This window comes from Stegodyphus dumicola, chromosome X2 (assembly GCF_044657685.1).
Source record: "Stegodyphus dumicola isolate Sdum_Otavi_A_Nest chromosome X2, ASM4465768v1".
NCBI classification, from domain to species: Eukaryota; Metazoa; Arthropoda; class Arachnida; order Araneae; family Eresidae; genus Stegodyphus; species Stegodyphus dumicola.
In genome coordinates this window covers 111,157,071-111,175,516 of record NC_140781.1, presented here as the reverse complement: position 1 = coordinate 111,175,516, position 18,446 = coordinate 111,157,071, and the positions used below count along the sequence as shown (strand labels likewise).

The following is an 18,446-nucleotide window of genomic DNA, read 5'->3' as shown; positions in this document are numbered from 1 at the left end:
ATAGAGCTATGATGAAAATTATCGGCTTATAACATATGCAAAAAAGAATGAAACATTGTAAAGGACTAATGACAACACAAGAGAGGAGAGGGGAAAATACTTATTGGAATTACAAGTTTTTCACAAGAGCTTGTAACATCAATAAGTACCAACTGGAACAAGATGTAAAATGTTTTAAGATGGAGTCTCTCCCATAACTTTGCGCGCCCACCAGCGGCCGAGCGGTAAAGTTGCTGAACACTGGTAGTTCGGTCCGAGGTTCGAATCACGCGAACGGGCTCGCTGCATGGGTATTTTCGTGGTTTTCCCCATGTGTAACGTGCATACGAACCAGTGTCTCTTAGAAAGTCCTTCACGAAGGCATCCCTTCCCTTGGGCAGATAGGCCCACCAGCGGCCGAGCGGTAATGTCCCTGAACACTGGTAGCTCGGTCCGAAGTTCGAATCCCGCGAACGGGCTGGCTGCATGGGTGTTTTCGTGGTTTTCTCCATGTGTAACGTGTATACGAGCCAGTTTCCCTTAGAAAGTCCTCCACGAAGGCATCCCTTCCCTTAGGCAGATAGCTCTAGTGTGCTTTGCCATAATTAAATACACCAATACACCACCCTTAGGTAGATAGCCCTCGAGGCTTTGCCGTAATTAAATAACCTAACTTTACCTAACCCATAACTTTGCAGTTCATGGCGACTGCGATCCCCGATCTCACGCCAATGAATTTCTAGTTCTGAGGCTCTCTTAAGTCTAAGATTCACACATCAAATCTACGAGCTTTGACAGAATTAAAAAATGTCATAAAACGGAAAGTTATACAGATTCCTCCTGCGATGTTACGTTCGTCCTTATTGTCAACGATTTCCCGCATGAAATGCTTTATTTTCCGCGATGGTGAGCACGTTGAAAACTTATAATTCCAATAAATGTAGCTTTTTCTTCTCACCTGCTTTGTGCTGTCATTGGTCCTTAAACATACAGAATTTTCAAATGTTTTACACCGGGAAGTTTCGTCATGTCTGTATTGTTCCAACTTCATTTATGTTTCTTTAATGCACTGATCAATTTTTGCTGGAAAAATGTGGCTGTTACCACTTAAAAATTTCTAATGTTTTCACTGTCACTGCAACCATGAGAGTTCTATTGTTTTAAATCATCACAATCTCGAGAGCATACCTTCAGAAAATAATATCTGAAATTTCATTTCGATTATTTTAGCAGAGAGGCCGCTAAAGGTTCATATGCCGCTTTAATTTAGCAAAGAGGCCACTAGAGGTTTTTGTGCCCACCATGTATATGCTACTTTAAAAAACTTTAGTATATTAATTTTAGATATGATATGGCAATACTCAAGAAATACCGAAAAAAAATTTTTTTTCCATTTTTATAATGCTCTAAAGCTATGTGCCAAATATGAATTTCTAATTATAGTTTTTACATTAACCTCAAATATTCTGCTTTTAAAGTAAATCAGGCTTAAAAGTTATAGTAATAAGCTTTAAATTAGCAACAGGATTGCTTGGAATCCAGTCGCCTTCTTTCTCATGCAAGAGCCGAGTGAGATATCTAACTGAGTTCATTTGCTTCCTAAATCTGAAGGAGATTTTTGGAATTCCTTAGAAGTTCCACAAAAGTGATCAGCATTCCATTGATTAAAGTCACTATCGTACTAGATAATTTTATACAATGAAGGCTCACTCATTCCAGAAATATTCATGAATTCTACACTTATCGCCAACGTTCCAGTCATTAAAGCTAAAATCGGACTCGATAATATCGCGCTGTGAAGGCTCAATGAACTTTTGGCTCTTTGTGACTTTGTTAAAAATCCCAAAGTTTTGAACAGGTCCGTTAGTTTCAGTAACTTCCTAATATTTTAGGAAGAGACTCAAAATGTTGATATAAAGAGAATGTAAGTTTGTTCCAGTCAGCCAGTTACGATTATAGAGGTAAGAAGTAAATGGAGTGGCAACGAGCAAGCCTCGTTGCTTTCTTCCGGCTGAAATCCTTCTGCTGAAATCTTCTGCAGATAAGACTTCCTTTCTCGCTCGTTCCACCTAAGTTTTCTCAAATGACTGTTTACAAGTAACGCTATGCGTTTAAATTGTTTTAAACATGCAAATAAAACTATCTGTTTGTAAGTAAAGTGAAATTCTTTTGCCAGACTACTGAGATGCATTTTAAGTTTAACACAGTTAAATTAGAACCGTTAATGAATTGCAATAAGTATAAAATAAGCTACTAATATTTGTAGGTGTCTTTAATCGGCAGTGATAAGAATGGAAATGGGACTTCAAATTAGTTATTTCTTACGCTCTATTAAAACACGAGTGCATAATTGTAAATGTCGAGAAAAAAATCGAAAAATAGCCAATATGAATTTAATAAATAATATTTTAATGAAAAATTTATGGTAAACATCATATACATTTTTCGGAAGCCTTCGCACTAAGAACAAAAGCAGAAAAAAATATCTAGTATTATTTACTAAAAAACTCTTCCTCCCCTCCATGATAAATAATCAAAGGAAAATTGCATTTTTTATAATAACCTTCATATTAAAGTTGATGTAAATAAAATTATGCTCTAAACGATTGTCTTCCGTAAGATAAGATATTTTAAATTATTTTTGGTTACTCATTATTTGATAATTATTTTTCTGCTTAATGTTTTTAAAAAAAAACCTCATAAATTATTTCATGAAAGAGAATGAACAACACTACTGATATACCTTTAGCAGCATTTGCTCTGTTCTTAACAGAAATATGAATTTCATCAGAAATATAAAATATTAAATTCCATGGAGATAGATTTTCCTACGTTTTTTCATTTAAACGCTTATCTCATAATATCTCCTCCAAATAATTAAAAATCGTAGTAAAAATGCGTAAAAAAATATAAAAGCGGTTTGTAGTAAGCAAAAATTTACTATGATCGCATCAAAACATGCACAACAAAATATAATAATGATTTTTACACAAATGGCAAGAAAAAATACACTCCTCCACAAAATTAGAAGGTATTGACAGAAACAAAACATAAATATAATTTATTTACTTTTTATGCACCTTCTCTCTCACATAAATTTCAAGTTTGTTGTGCTTCGTTTATGGCGTAGCAATTTTAATTGTCAGCAATGTACGTATTTTAGAACAAGGCTTTTCCAGTTTCACCTACGACCTTGTGACATGTTGACATTTTCGCAATTTCTTGACATTACTTTTGCGACCTTCCATGTGACTATAGATGCAATTGCTCAAAAAATGCAAAGTATTTATAATGCACTTCATGATTTTTAGTAAAACGTAAAGTGTCATCGTTTAAAAATATACACTCGCTTCCAAAAGTTAAGCACGGAGAGGAAAATGCTAATTTCCGGAAGCCAATCTGAATTGAAGAGGATGCAATTCGCTGCAGAGGTAGATGGAAGTATGCAAATATGTTAGGTAACAGCCAATCGCACTTTCATGTCAAGAAATATGCAAAAAAGGCAGTCTTATGTAAAGCCAGCTTTATGAAGGGTTACAGAAGTGCTGATAGAAGGTGTTTAAAACTTTCGTACAATTTGTTTTCAAGACATACGTGTTTCTATGACTTCCAGAAGACGAATGGAAGATTCTGAGCGCTGGCGTGCTGTGGGGTGCATTGAAGCAGGACAGTCGATCACACATGTTTCTATTTTCTTCGGCGTTCATCATTCTGTAATTTCACGTTTATAGAAACAATTCCAAACCACACAGACAGTTGTCCAAAGGCCCGTAGCCGGTCGCCCAAGGGTTACAACCCCCCCGCGGAAGATCGATATATTGCTATTGTAGCCAAGCGGAATCGCAGAGCGACCTCCACACATGTGGCATCTATGGTTACAGCGTCCATTAGTAAGGCGATATCTGCAGCTACTGTACGCCGAAGATTACATATGAGTGGACTGTACGCCCGGGTACCTCGAGTTTGTGTTCCTCTATACGTCCAATCAAGAGGGACACGATTACAGTGGTGCCGGGAACATGTCAATTGGAATGTGTCTGACTGGGGCAGTGTCATGTTTGATGATGAGTCAAGATTTGCTCTGGAGCCAGATGACAAGCGTATAAGGATATGGCGTGAACAATGAACACGCACTCAGTCCCAAAACGTCACCGAACATCGCGCATTCCGAGGCGGAAGCATTATGGTGTGGGCAGGGTTTCATTAGGATACCGCACCGACCTGCACATCTTTAAACGGGGTTCTTTGACGGCTGTTCGGTATCGAGATGAAGTCCTAGATCCCATTGTGAGATTGCATGTCGCAGCAGTTGGCCCCACTTTTGTTTTAATGGAAGTTAACGCATGTCCCCACAGAGCCGACATCGTCGATGACTACCTGGAGAGTGAAGGGATTGCGCGTATGGCGTGGCCAGCATATTCGCCCGATCTTAATCCTATTGTAAATCTTTGGGATGCTCTCTGCAGTGCTGTATCTTCACGTTTCCCACCTCCAGCCTCTGTTATTGAGCTGAAAACTGCTCTACAAGAAGAATGGCGATTGCTTAATTCTGCGGTGGTTGAGCACCTAATTGAAAGCATGGCCACAAGGTTGTAAACTTTGTATACAGATGAGGGGGGGGATCACATACCCTAATAATATCCTTTTTTTCATTTTATGCTGTTTCTTTTCACTTTATACATAATTCTGCTTACGTCTCCAATATGTCCATTATCTGATAACTTACAAAAATTTAATATTGTTTTCATTTCTGTATGTAATTATTGATTTTGTTTTATGCATAAATATATATGCTACTTTCCTGCCGAATTTTGTGTCAATCCAATCAGCATTTGGTGATTGTGTTTTTGCATTTTACATTTTCGTGCTTAATTTTTTCTTTTTTTATATCTTAAATATAGACAAGTCAGTGTATTACGCTCAAGTAATACAAGTTAAATTCATTAAATATAATGAATAACACCGAGAAATTTTACAATACACAAATACCGCAAGAAGTATATTATAAGATTAACATACATAAAAATTATTTATCTATGTATTCATTTTGCGCCATGAATAATTTTGGTACTATCTATAGTTTAATAATGCACAATATAAAAATAACTGTTCTAGTACAGTGCTATTTATTGATATGTTTAAACTGAAGTACAAATTTGGATACAATAAAATCTTACGGCTACTAATTCTTTTCTTTCGGCTACTAATTCTAGTGCTCTTTTCAGTCATTCTGAAAAGAGCACTAGCTCGCAAAATTTTGCAAATTTTTAAATTAATTAGAATTACTTGTCATCGGATCTTATTTAATTTAAAAAGTAAAGAACATATACATTTATAAAAATATGACAAAATCTTTGTTAATTTGTGAATATGACGAGGAGTATTCATTCTTTCTTAGTATTATATACTGTAATAGATTAACACCAGTAAATAATCTCATATTTGTAAAATCATTTGATTCTGATCAAAAATGATCATGCGTTTAAGAAAATATACCCAAACTGCAGATATTCAACAGGTTTTAAATTTCAGTCCATCTTTTCTAAATTTCATTGCTAATTATGCTGTGAATTTTACTTTATTATGAAATTCTCAAGCAGAAGAAAACGTTTTCGTTCAGAAATAGAAAAGTAAATGATCTAAAAGGCATTTCTCGCTATAAAATAAATAATAATTTTAAAAAATACTGGAAAATTATGTTCAAAAAGTGACTGTAAATGTTTTTTTTGTAGCTTCATTCTTAGAAGTTTTAAGATTATGCGTAATATTAATTAAAATTTGATTTCTATTTGAGCCAAAATTAAAAAAATATATTTAAGTTTAGAATAAAATGTTATTGCATTTTGGACGGTCAAAAATACAAATGCGAGTGATCTAGCCATTTAAATATTTATCACCTTCAAAGAAAGCCGTTAAACAATATATCTAATAAGAGAGCAATGACCTCAATAAAAAAGTTATTTGACTGAATCATTTTAACATTATTCTTTATTAAAGAAAACTATTAATTAATAATATTAATGGGATTAATTAATAACATTAATAAATTAAAATGGAAAAAATCAGTTTACAAGAATACATTTTTACTGCGCGAAACAGTAAAGAATACACTTTTACTGTTTCGCGCAGAGAAAGAGTAAAAAAATACCTCTTACCTTGAACTTATGAGTTATTCCATACCGATTGAGTAAATCATATGCTAAATAGCGAAGACCTTGCCCATTTGCTTTTTCATTTAAAGCAAATATGTCAAACGAATAATCGTCAATGCCCTATAATTAATAAATAAATAAATTTCACATGTATGACTGTAAAGTGATAATTCGAGCCGAGAATTTTAAAAGCCTCAGAACTCACACTTACTTTCAGATTCAGCGATATATGCGTTGGAATGTAGAACAACGTCGAGTTAGACATTCTGCGATAAAGTCTAAAATAAAGAATAAAACTTGTCAGATATAAGTTTTTAATTCATAGTCAGTGATTTAATACTTATATACACATTTATCTTAAATATAGACATATCGGTCATAGACATATCGGTGTAAAATGATTGCGTGACTCATAAGAATCGCTGTAATGATCAATCATATATTCATTCAGTTAAAAAAATGAGTGAAACAACGTAAACTTTCAGACCGCGAGAATTTGGGTGAAATGACGTATTTTAATAGACATATTAGAAAAAATGTTTTTATGTACCCTGTAAAAAATTCGAAATCGAAAAGGTTTTGTTATAACTCAATTAGTCAAACGGAAAAACTGTTTATCTTCATATGATCAAAGCTAAAACTGAAGTGTCATTAATTAATGCTAGAAGTGCTGATGATTAACTTTCACCAATTTCAACCAAGCGTTAAAATGCAATATTTTTGGCGGATCGATAGTTTTGGTGCTAAAAAATTTGAGAAGAGTACATGTTAAGAAAAATTAATGAAAGTAAATTTCTAAAAGCAAATTATTAAAAGAAATCTCCCATGTCAGACAAAATTGAATATTTAAGTACGAGTTTGAAACTCTAGTATACAGAGCTGAGAAAAGAAAAATACATTTAGTTGCTATAATTTTTTTATTGATTATGCCGCTAAAATAGACATGTTTTCCCATTTGCTTTCATTAGAAAAGCAGTTCAAGTCACATAATTCTGAAAATTGTTTTTCAGGATCAACTTAAAAGTACTTCTAAAATGCTTTTATTGATGGAAATTAAATCTATATGAAAAAAACCGCATCGTTAAGAAGAAAGAACCGATGACGTTTACACATTAACTTTTCATAAAGGTTTTAGATGACTGAAATTGCTGTTAGATAAATATTTGTACATGAAGTATTCTCATCAGTAAGTTCTCACACATGTTTTAAGTTTGGAACTGATTATTTAAATATATTAACATAGTCTGTGTTACATTCTTTTACTTTATATAATAATATCCTTTCACTTATGTATCCTTAATAGTCAGAAATAGCTTGTGTTTCCATATTAGTCAGTAAATTGCTTATTTCTTGGGCACTTTTATGGAGAAACATTACGTTTCTCTTGTTAAGAATGTAATTAAAATTAGCATTTATGAGATATAAAAATCGTGTTTATCAAATTCAATTTAATGTATTCAGTTTTAAAGATAGAAAAAGATATTTTTCACTGGAATATGAAGAGAGGCTTACACCTATATTTTTACTTAATACTGTTTCCCCAAAATGTTTAAGTATAGACTGCCTTTTGATATAAATTAAAATTAAATCAAAGACGAAAAATGTAAAGAGGGGAATATAAATATTCGCTACAATATTAAATACCAAGGAAAAGGAAATTCTATGTCGATAGAATTTCGCGTTCGAAGGAGATTATACTAGACGTAAATGCTAAAAGTCTCCCATTTTCCATCAAGCAATATATCCTTTTCATTTTTATCCCCCAAACCACTGATGCCTGAAATATTAAAACTGAAAATATAAATATACGCATGGAATAAAAGTCAATGGAAAATATTTTATGTTTAGCTTTCTTTGTGTTTGTTTTATTAACTAATTATGTAAAACTTTGATAGTAACAGTTTATTAATATAATCTCCCCAAAAGGTTTCATAAGGCTCCACAAAAGCATCATAAAAACTGTATGAAGACAATTATTACGTTGCCGCCAAATAAAAATACGAAAATCTGGCGAACTCTAGACAGAACTATAACTGTTTGCTAATTTTCATACAATCGGTATCTATTTAGTTGTAACGATTAAAAATAAATACCATTATTTAATTTTATGAAATGAACCACAAGAAAAAGCTAGGAATTAATCTTGCTCAGTGGCGTTATTTAACTTTTTATCACTAACAATATATGGAGACCATTTCTTATAAAAAAAAAAAGTAACCTGAGTTTCATGGTAACAGCTTACAAAGTAACAAATGTTATTTATTAATACATTAAGTATTTTGTATTTCATTCATTAATTCTAGTAGAGCTTAAAAATGAATTAGTTTAAAGCCAGTTTGAAGAACATTTTGATTTTTAATATCTTGTTAAAAAACTTATGGTTAGCATAAGGCTGTCATTCGCATTTAAGGTGCTACTTTTTATTCTCCATTTTTAAACCCATTTCAGTCGAAACAGTAAATAAAGAGGTTTAGAAGCGTATAATATATATATATATATATATATATATATATATATATATATATACAGAATAGAAAGATTCATTATCTCAAATGATAATTTTTTCCTCCTCAGCTAGTGGAATGAGTCACACCTAGGCTGGCTCAGATAAAAAAAAATTCCGTAAGGCTTATATAAAGATTTTATTTAAACGAAACAATTATACCCATGGTATTTCTATTTTCTTTAAGGTGAAACTTGGCTAAACAAACTAGTGCGTTGATGGAAAAAATGCAGTAAAGTAAATTTGTATTCTAAGGAGTAAGATTAAATAAGAGTTAAATTTCTTTTTTTTTAAATGTTATATTCGTATCCTTGCAGAGTAAAAGTTTTCATACTAACTTGTTGAAAATTCTTTCAAAATCTAAACAATCCTATACAACGACATATAATTCAAAGTGTTAGAAATAGATATTCGGGAACTGTTTTACGAATTTGTAACAGTTCATAATTTACAGCTGAATGTATTGTAAATTGTATTAATTAGATACATTAATCAGAAACTTTCGTGAAAATTTTAACTATCATGTAATGCTATTATTAAATAGCACAGTTGCATAAGGCAATACAGTAATAATTTGAAATCCCACGCATCATTGAATGGAAGCCCTCTGAAATATAGTTTGCTAAGCTGCTGGAAAGATAGGTAAATTAAAAATCCTATGCCTCATGCAATGCCAGTAAGTGCCAGATTGCACAAGGCATAAATGGCGTGGTAGCGTAACGTAACATTTCGGCTTAGCGTGTTAAATGTGTTTTTAATATCGAAGACTGCGCTAAAGTTGTGTCTAATATCATAACAGGTAGGAATTCTCTTTTATTGTGCACTTTTATTAGAATTTCAAGTGCCAGTTAAAAATGATACAGAACTATTTTTAGATATTTAATGTAACCGCATCAAGAAAAACGATTTCGTCAAACCAAACAACCCTGAAATATGTAAACCGTCGTTACCAAAGTGAAGATTTTATTAAACATTCAACTGCGAAGAAGATAAATACTAATGATTCGGTGAAATGTTAATTAACAAATATGTCTATTTTCTTGCAAAATTAGATGGTTAAGGTATCTGTGTTAATGGTCGAAATAATTCTGATATTCACGAAAGGAGCGGGAATCAGATGTAATCTCAATGAAGGAGAAGTTTCTTAAATCAGTGGAAGATTTCTGCGAAAGGAAGAAGTAAAATATTTCTTTTATCACTTTTGTAGAGTCTGATGCTGGCAGTTCGGAAATTTAAAGAAACAAACAAAAATTGTTGAGAGAAATATATGTTAGACGAAACAGAAACGTTTCATTTTTATTTCCACTCCACCGATTTGTTCTGAAAGCCATTCGTTCGCTGAAGCATGTATCATTAAAGTATGAAAAAAATTTAGAGCTTTAGAAATATATTCAAAAGCTTGTATATTTGTTCTTCATTGTTAAACAAATGAGACTGAAATCTAGCAGTTGACCTTAACAGCAATAAGAACTAAGGTAATTTTTTTATGAGCAGTTATTGATGCTTTATTATGCATTCTCTAAAGTCTGTCAACATAATTTTTGCTACAGAATGCAATTACGCAGCTTCCATTTTTTATGGGATGAAGGGATGTTTTGTGAGTAGAGAATAATATGAAGTTATTAGATTATTATTAAATAGGAATAAGATAACATTCAGAAAGTTAAAAACATAATTGTATCTGTCTGTTTATATACTTGCCATATAACATCAATGTAATAAAAGAAAGAGGTAAATATAAAAATTGCATTATGGCTTCAAAATAGCCTTAAGTTATTCGTATATTTTAATGAATCCTAACTTGTTAAGATTCTTAATATTTTTCTTACTGACTCTCTATATTGATCTCTTTCTATCCTTAGAGAGCAATTTTTGTCATATAGCATAGAAATTAACCAAAAATAATCATTCAGTTATCATTTTCCTCCAGAATATTAAATATTTTAAAGAAATTTTAATTTATATTTTTCATGATTGGGTTTGAGAGCATGGCAGTTATAAGGTCTTGTCTATTGTGCGCATAAAAGACAATGATCAATTTCGGTTTTTATTTCTGTTTATTCACCTGTTTTATTTATTTATTTTTTACTTTTGTAATATCTTATATCAGCATTTTCTCTTTCAGGTTTTTTTCTGAAATGAACAGTACTTCCTGTTAGAATTGCAAATGCTTTCTATTGATTATTGATTTTAACAGTTATGTACTAATAGCTGTTACAAAGGCTTAGCAGCGTTTATTAATTTTGATACGCTTCATGTGGAAGAAACTATGATTTAATCAAGTATAGCCATTAATTTTACTCATTTACTAAATTTGGCTTCTAATATGTATACTAAACATATATCAGTAAACAAGCTTGTGATGTTTCTATTTACTCATTGAGACTGACGTGCCTGCAAGTTAAAACAGCAAAATGTTAATTCCATTCAAATCAATCGAGAATACAAAATGAAAGAAGGAGATGGAGTGATTACGAAATATTGCAATTCCTCAACAAGGAGCGGGCTAGGAGCCTTCATTAAATTACTGCTTTTTGGAATTCGTTTGAGGATAAATTTTCTGATTTTTTGTTTTAACATTAAAAATATTGAACAAAGCCGAGAAGAAAGCCGTGCTTCAGAAAACTCAAGAAATTTTATTTCTAATACAAAATAAAATAAAATAAGATAGATAGCTCTGTTATTAAAGAAACCATCAATATGATGTTGGATAAATTTTAAACAGACCCCCATTTATGTGGATGCCGCCCAATTGAGATAGTGGTTAGCGATGCTGACTGCCATACCGAAGGGCTTGCGTATAGTGTTCGTGCGGCATGGGGGCACTCTAAATATGCGGCAAGCCGAAAGTCCGCTTGAGAGGTTAATGGTAGGGGAAGAGAGAGGGAGAGAGGGGGAGGCTCTCGTATCCTCCCCCCGAGTTCTCTGCATCAAAATTAGGGGCGGAACTGAGGTAAATCTTACACTATCACCTGTATGGTGTCCAAGGATATTGCCAAAGACAGGTGCAATCTTGCACTCCCGGTCACAATTAATTTGGTGATGATGGGCTTGTCCTGATGTTACTGTCAGACAACTGAGATAAGTCACAACAGCGACAACATTTATGTGGATAGCTTCATATAAACATTCTGAAAGAGCTCATGCTTTTATTTTGAGACAAAAGGGAAAATGAAAAAAAAAATAAAATAAAATAATTTCCATTTATTCATTGTTATTTATTTATATTCTTATCTCTATTAATATTTTTATTTACTTATTTATTTTTAATATTTTTATTTATTTATATATTTTTTAATTGTCATGTTTGTTTCAACTAAAACATACCATTTTGAGAATATGTGCTTTTAGATGAGCTAAGGTATCTATATAAATTATTGTCAATTTAAAATTTGTTCAGTATTAAGGCTATTACGGGTATTTTAAATTTGTTCCGCTGGTAAGCTTTCATTTTATTTTATTATTTCGTATTGTAATTATAAATTGGTTGGGCTTCTAAAGCGCATTTTATTACTCTTCTTGGCTTCCGTAATGTTGGCTTTGCTTTGAAGTACCGATTTGGAGGTTATGAGGTTATTATTTATCATTTCCGGTTATGAGGGCCTCCCAGCGGCCGAGCGGTATAGTCGCTGAACTCTGGTATATCGGTTCGAGGTTAGAATCCCGCGAACGGGCTGATTGCCCGGGCGTTTTCGAAGTTTTCCTTGTGTGTAACGTGTATACGAGGCAGTTTCCCTTAAAAGTCCTTCACAAAGGGATCCTTCTTCTTAAGCGGATGCCCTTCGGATGCTTTTTCGTAATTACGTTAAACCAGAACTAAACATTTCTGATTATGAATTTGTGTTAATGTTGAATTAATGGATTTTAAAAGAACTGCGCAAAAATTTAGAAGCTTCAGAATTCTAAAAATTATAGAAACCACTTAGAAATGAATTCGAAGTAGTAGCGGTAAATTATGAAGAGTTATATAATCTGTTTCCTGATAGCGAATTGTAATAGTTGATAATCCTTTCGTTTCTTTTTTTCTTTTTGCATTCACCACTGATCTGAATGGATTATGCTTTCACCCTTTTGCCTTCTAGGCACGATAATAATAAGAAGTAAAAAGGAATTTTATAAGCTTGCTTAGTTGTTTGCATTTTTTGAGCTGCAGTCTTCTCACAAATAATGATATTCAAATTTTATATTTCTTTCTCCTTTTTTTGTGTTTTATACGTATATACCCAAAAATGCGTACATATGGAAAAATGAACACCATTTTGAAATTTTTTATAGTCAGTCATATATAGAGAGAGTTACATTTCGCATTAATCGAAGTAATAAATTTAGCTTGGAAATTTCTATATTTACTAATTGAAAAATAGTATGTAAAAAAAGAAATAATTTAGAAGCGTATAAAATTTAGAAGCTACTGTATACTTAATTTCAATGAATACTGAAAAATTGTAGAGAAATTTAATTCCCAGAGAGTTAATAGGGAAATAAATGTGTATTTATACACAAGTAAATATAAAATTTAAGTGTAGGTAAAGATTACATGTTGTATTTAAAATTTTAAGTATTTTTCATGATTAATACAGCTATATTAATAGATGCTGATATTTAGCTAGGAGATTATTTTTATCAGATATAAATCTGAGGCATTAGGGAGATTATTTATATCAGATATAAATCTGAGGCATTAGGGAGACTATTTATATCAGATATAAATCTGAGGCATTAGGGAGATTATTTATATCAAATATAAATCTGAGGCATTAAAATTTCATATAAATATTTAAAATACTAAATTATAAATCTTCCTTTGTTAAAGATTGCCGTTAATATTCAAATATTAGATCTACATTATTCATTTAGGTGTTGACTAAAAGTAAACAGAGTTTATTAAAAAGAAGTTTAATTTTCTCTTTAGTTTGAAATGTTCTTTTTTTTAATATTTAGATAAATTCTCAAGTTTTAGATTAACATAATTTTGAAACCTCACCATTCAAGCATAGATTTGGCCTTTGTAGAAGATTTATGCAAAATAAATTGTTTGCAAGAAATGTTAGGGGGAGAAAAATAAGTTTTGAAAGGGGTTATCAATTTATCAACAAAATTTTTGTTGTTACTCAGGTAAATGTTAAATGAGTTCTCAGGTATTCAACCAATGTGTGAAAGTATCTGATAAAATTTTTTAAAACTTTAAAATACAATTGCTGTTTGTGAATATAGATTGCAACCTCTTTGGCTTTGTAGCTTTTTTTATTAAATACAACATCACTCATAAATTTGTATTTGAGAGTTCCCGATTTTAGTTGTCAATTGTATCAATCGTAAAAAATAGAAAATCATTTCCATTTTACTAACTTATAATGGCTCCAACTTAGTTGGTATAGGCACTTTCTTTTCAAAGTAATTTCAAAATAAACAGAAAAGAAATTTATGTATTGAACTATGTTAATGACATAACATAGTTCAATACAGGTGAGTTCATATGCGATACGCACCTAGCGCACGATCTTAACATAACGGAAACATTCCACACTAGGGCAAAAATGGCATTAACATTAGTTTCGAAACGACCTTTTGAGACAACCTGTATATAACATTGCGAATGTTCATAATTGTAAATTTCATAAACTGTAAACTATAGCAGTTAGTTATGTTACTGTAAATGAAGATTTAAGTTATTAAGATTTATGTTTATAGCATTTAAATTGATCAGTTTATTTAGCGATCATAATTTGAAATGCAAATTAAATATGTTAATTCCCATTTAATGACAATTCGCAAAGTGGTAACTACTAGGCCGCTTGAGATATAAATTTAAGATCTATCTCGAAGAGTAGTAACATTATTCAGGTAGCGTGGATGATTAATGGCTTAGCAACATAACGTAACGACTACATTTTATGTAAAAACATATTTAAAAAATAAAAAAAGATTAACATCTACATACATATATGTCTACATATATTGAAAAACAGAATTTTACACGTACACTTACTTTTAATTTGAGTTTCAATGATTTTCCTCTACACCAGGAAGTAAGGGAATTAACTGTCAGCAGCGCGAATGCGATTGTGGAAAAATTGGGAAATATATTCGATCAAGTTTTTAGTAATAACAATTCATTTTTACTTCCTTGTACAAAGTAAAAAGGAAGTATTGTAATCGCGAAAAATTTCACCTGATTGTGATCTGCAACGAAAATATCCATTTTGACTGCTAACAAATGCAATTTAACGATGTTTTTGTGTGTCGTCTGTACGTAAGGACAGAATAAAGAACTCTTCTGCCTCCCCCAAAAAATTATAAAACTGATTTAAAATGAGTTCTGAAGAGAATGTTTTCGTGGCGTCTGAACGTTACGTATGAATCTCGCATAACTCAAAAACGAGTAGCCTTAGAAAGTTGAAATTCTGTATATAGGACTGCTAAAACATGTAGATGTGCACCTCCCATTTTGGTTGCAATCGGACGCACCAAAAGTATATAAATATACCACTCTGTTACTCGGCTCAGTGAGCTCAGTTTTTTTATTTTTATATGTTTGTAAATTGTACATTTTTTGCTTTAAAAATGATTGAATTATACTGTTCTTATCTTCCTGTTAAGGTTTTTATACCTTTAGTTAATCTGCAAATAAATAATTGTGGAATTATCAACAATTTAAAAGTTTTTAAAGTGCGGCTAAGCCTAATTTTTGTTTAGAATGGCTACCATATTTGTTTACATTTGAAGCTTAGCAGAATAGTAAATTTGTCGCCAATCTAGAGAAACTAAGCTTCGCAACAACAAAGTAATGTCTTCTTTTATTATTGCCAATTAAATTATGCTTAAGTCATTCTGGAATTATCATTTAAGTTATTAGCTTGTTTTTTCGTAGAAACTGTAATTTTAATTGTAAATTTGTTTTTGATTGTTTTAACTGTACTTGGTGTTTTATGTTTTTCTATATATTTCAAATTTTAATGAAAATATTTTGAATTTTTATGTATTTTTGCACTTTACGCGAAATGAGAACTGAATTAATTAGTAACGCATGCGCATTAGGTAAGCGGCGCTGAATCGTCTGAGAAAAACTTTATTTGGGTTTAACATTCTCAATAATTTTAAGTGGTAACTACTGATTGTGATCTGCGTACTTTGAAGAGCTGTACGAGCAATTTTTGCGGAAAGTTCCAGAACTGTAAAGCGTTTCTTTTTGGAAAGTAAATTTTGTCAAGTTATCATCGGTTTTAAGTGCATTCAATCGATTACGAACCCGTACGTATGCAGCAGTACTTATGTTGCCTAGTGCATTAGGGAGGTCCAAGATGCATATCTTATGATTTAAGTAAGAATTTAGAAATTTTAAACCATGAAGAAATTTAAAGAGTGAATGTAAAGCTGTGAAGGGCTAAAATAATTATTTAAGCTAACCCCCATTAACGATTGCTTTCACGCAATTAATTTATCTGTATTTGAAATTTATATAAATTATGAGCATTCGCATAGTTAAGTATTGAATTGAAATCTGAAACTAAGAACTCGCTCCATTTACAGATTTAAATAGTTAATTTCAGTCTACTTTAAGTAGTGAAGAAAATTAATTAGTTTTAGAAGCCGTTTCCTACGGAGCGTATATATGATTTGTATAGCTATGAAATGAAACATCGTCTTTGGTTCTTGATTTAATGTGTTAAATTTATCAATTATTTATCACGCTTTTAAATCAAATTTTTTAATTTTCAACTACGGAAATATTAGGAATTTGCTTGCATAAATTCACAGCAGAAGTTATAATAATTTTTCATAGAAACAGAGTAAATTTCTTTTCCCTCATGCTGTATCTGATGCTGTAATGGATTTTTTTATCACTGTTTAGATCAGTCAAATATAAAATAATGTTCGACATTAAAAATCCAAAAAATAACATTTTAAATCGTTTTAACATTTACTTAATTTAACATAATCCAAAAAATCACGTGAAATTACACGTCTTTGAAAATTCATGTATGTAGGCAAAATTTACAGTTTTCCAAAATGAATTTTCTTTTTCTCGAATATTATAAGCCCGAGTTCAAACCTAGTATTTCTTGTTATGCCTGTTTTACTATGCTTGAGCTTTTCCAGCAACGTTTATTAAATGTACAGCAAAACTGTTTTACAAATTACCTTCAAGTATAAATCAGTAAAGTTGATTTTAAAAAATTCAATTTTTTAAGGAGAAAAAAACTGTCAAAACAAAACAACTGTTCCATATTAACTCAAACAGAATGTTTTCCTTTGTCGCAAATGCTTTAAACTATGTACCACAGTTAGAAAATATTCTAAATTCCAAGAGCAGGTTTTTTTTCATTACAGATAATTTTTTTTTTACATTACGCTGGCTTTAGGAAGAAAACTGTGTACACTTTAGAAAGTTTGTACTGTTTTCCTGAGAGCTTTCGGAATATCGGATAAATAGATTTCGGTATTACTGAAAAAGGCCAAAGTTTATAGTTTGCAACGTTTTAAGCAATATTAATAAAAAACACCAATAGGTAACGTTCTATCACCAGTAGGTAACATTCACCCCGGCCTGCCCCGACAAGACAACCCCATTACGAGCATCGTCAACCAGGACAGAATACTCACTCCCGAGTACAACTTTATTAGCGTGACGTAAAATGTACCACCAATATCTGCTCAAGCCTCCCAAGATGGAAGGCACCCTCAGCTTGGTGGCGGAGCAATAAGTAAACACGCCGTTCGGTGATTTTTCAAAGCACAACGTTCGAATATATCGTTTTCCTTGAAGACTCGTTAAATCACTTTCACTGCATAAATACTATGTACGATTATTTATTGAATGATTCATTAAATGATGCACTATTAAAACGCCACAGTAGAATGGTGACAGACGTTTCGTCACTTCTTATACATTGCCTTGAATTTATCACACAAGCGACGATTTGAAGAGCTAGCTGAATAAATTTTCCATTCCGCACTTGATAGATCTCACCGACCAATTAAATATAATATAAATTCAGTAGATATCTTGAGATTTAAAAAAATAAGTGAGCAGATAGATACTTAAGGTGAAATAAGACGAAGAAAAGCTTTCAGACGTGGCGTTTGATTCAACATGGTTTTACTCTCGTAACACAGGAAGCCTTGATCTGTATAAATAGAACCACACATCACCATTATGGGTGCGCTATGCACCACACTCTTGTGTACAGTTTACATCTTTTTAAGATGTACAGCTTTTGCGCAGCTTACATCTTTTGAAGAGGTCGAAAATTATGCGTTACTAGCACAGCAAGGTGAAACAGGAAAAAAAGGTTGCGCATCAGCAAAGCGTGAGATACATAGCAAGAAAATTATTTAATCCGATTGGGCAAGAGTCGACCGTATTGTGGTACTAATTTAGAGATGAAGCACTTTAGATTCACCTAGTATAGATTCACCTCACTTACTATTTGTAAGTTTTAGGACAAGGAAGAGGACGCAACCAAATTAAAATGAAGAATTAAAAGGACTGTTGCTAAATTCAAATTAGTAGTTTTCTTTCGTATTTTGTATAGATAAATATTTATTTATTAGTTTTTTTTGGAGGGGAAGGAATCATAAAATATTCAAATGAGTGAAATTGTTTTGGGTGCATCTAAAAACTAGGCAAGAATATTTTGTTTTCAGTATATTATTATTCATATCTATAGATAGTATAACTATTTTTTTCGGTATATTTATTATTTCTGTTATAAAGTCTGTGTATTTATTATCTCTGTTACCTACTCATATAATAGATATATGTTTCAGTTATATGTTTTTTGAGAATTTTTTCTTTCTTCCCTCAGGGG

The 18,446-nt window shown here is 31.6% G+C and overlaps 1 protein-coding gene across 8 annotated transcripts in view; it reads right to left on the bottom strand.

Moving 5' to 3' along the window:
- The window catches only part of LOC118191362 (dual specificity calcium/calmodulin-dependent 3',5'-cyclic nucleotide phosphodiesterase 1-like), a 264,033-nt gene that overhangs the window by 57,570 nt on the left and 188,017 nt on the right, over positions 1 to 18,446 (bottom strand). For all 8 annotated transcript variants that reach the window (XR_015039257.1, XR_015039258.1, XR_015039259.1 and 5 more), the window contains 2 exons: positions 6,343 to 6,409; positions 6,135 to 6,251 (listed from right to left, as the gene is read on the bottom strand). Coding sequence is in view for 5 of the 8 variants with exons in the window: in XM_085810066.1 (XP_085666192.1) it covers positions 6,135 to 6,251; positions 6,343 to 6,409 (184 nt within the window). In the remaining 3 variants the exon portion in view is untranslated. The remainder of the gene's footprint in view (positions 1 to 6,134; positions 6,252 to 6,342; positions 6,410 to 18,446) is intronic.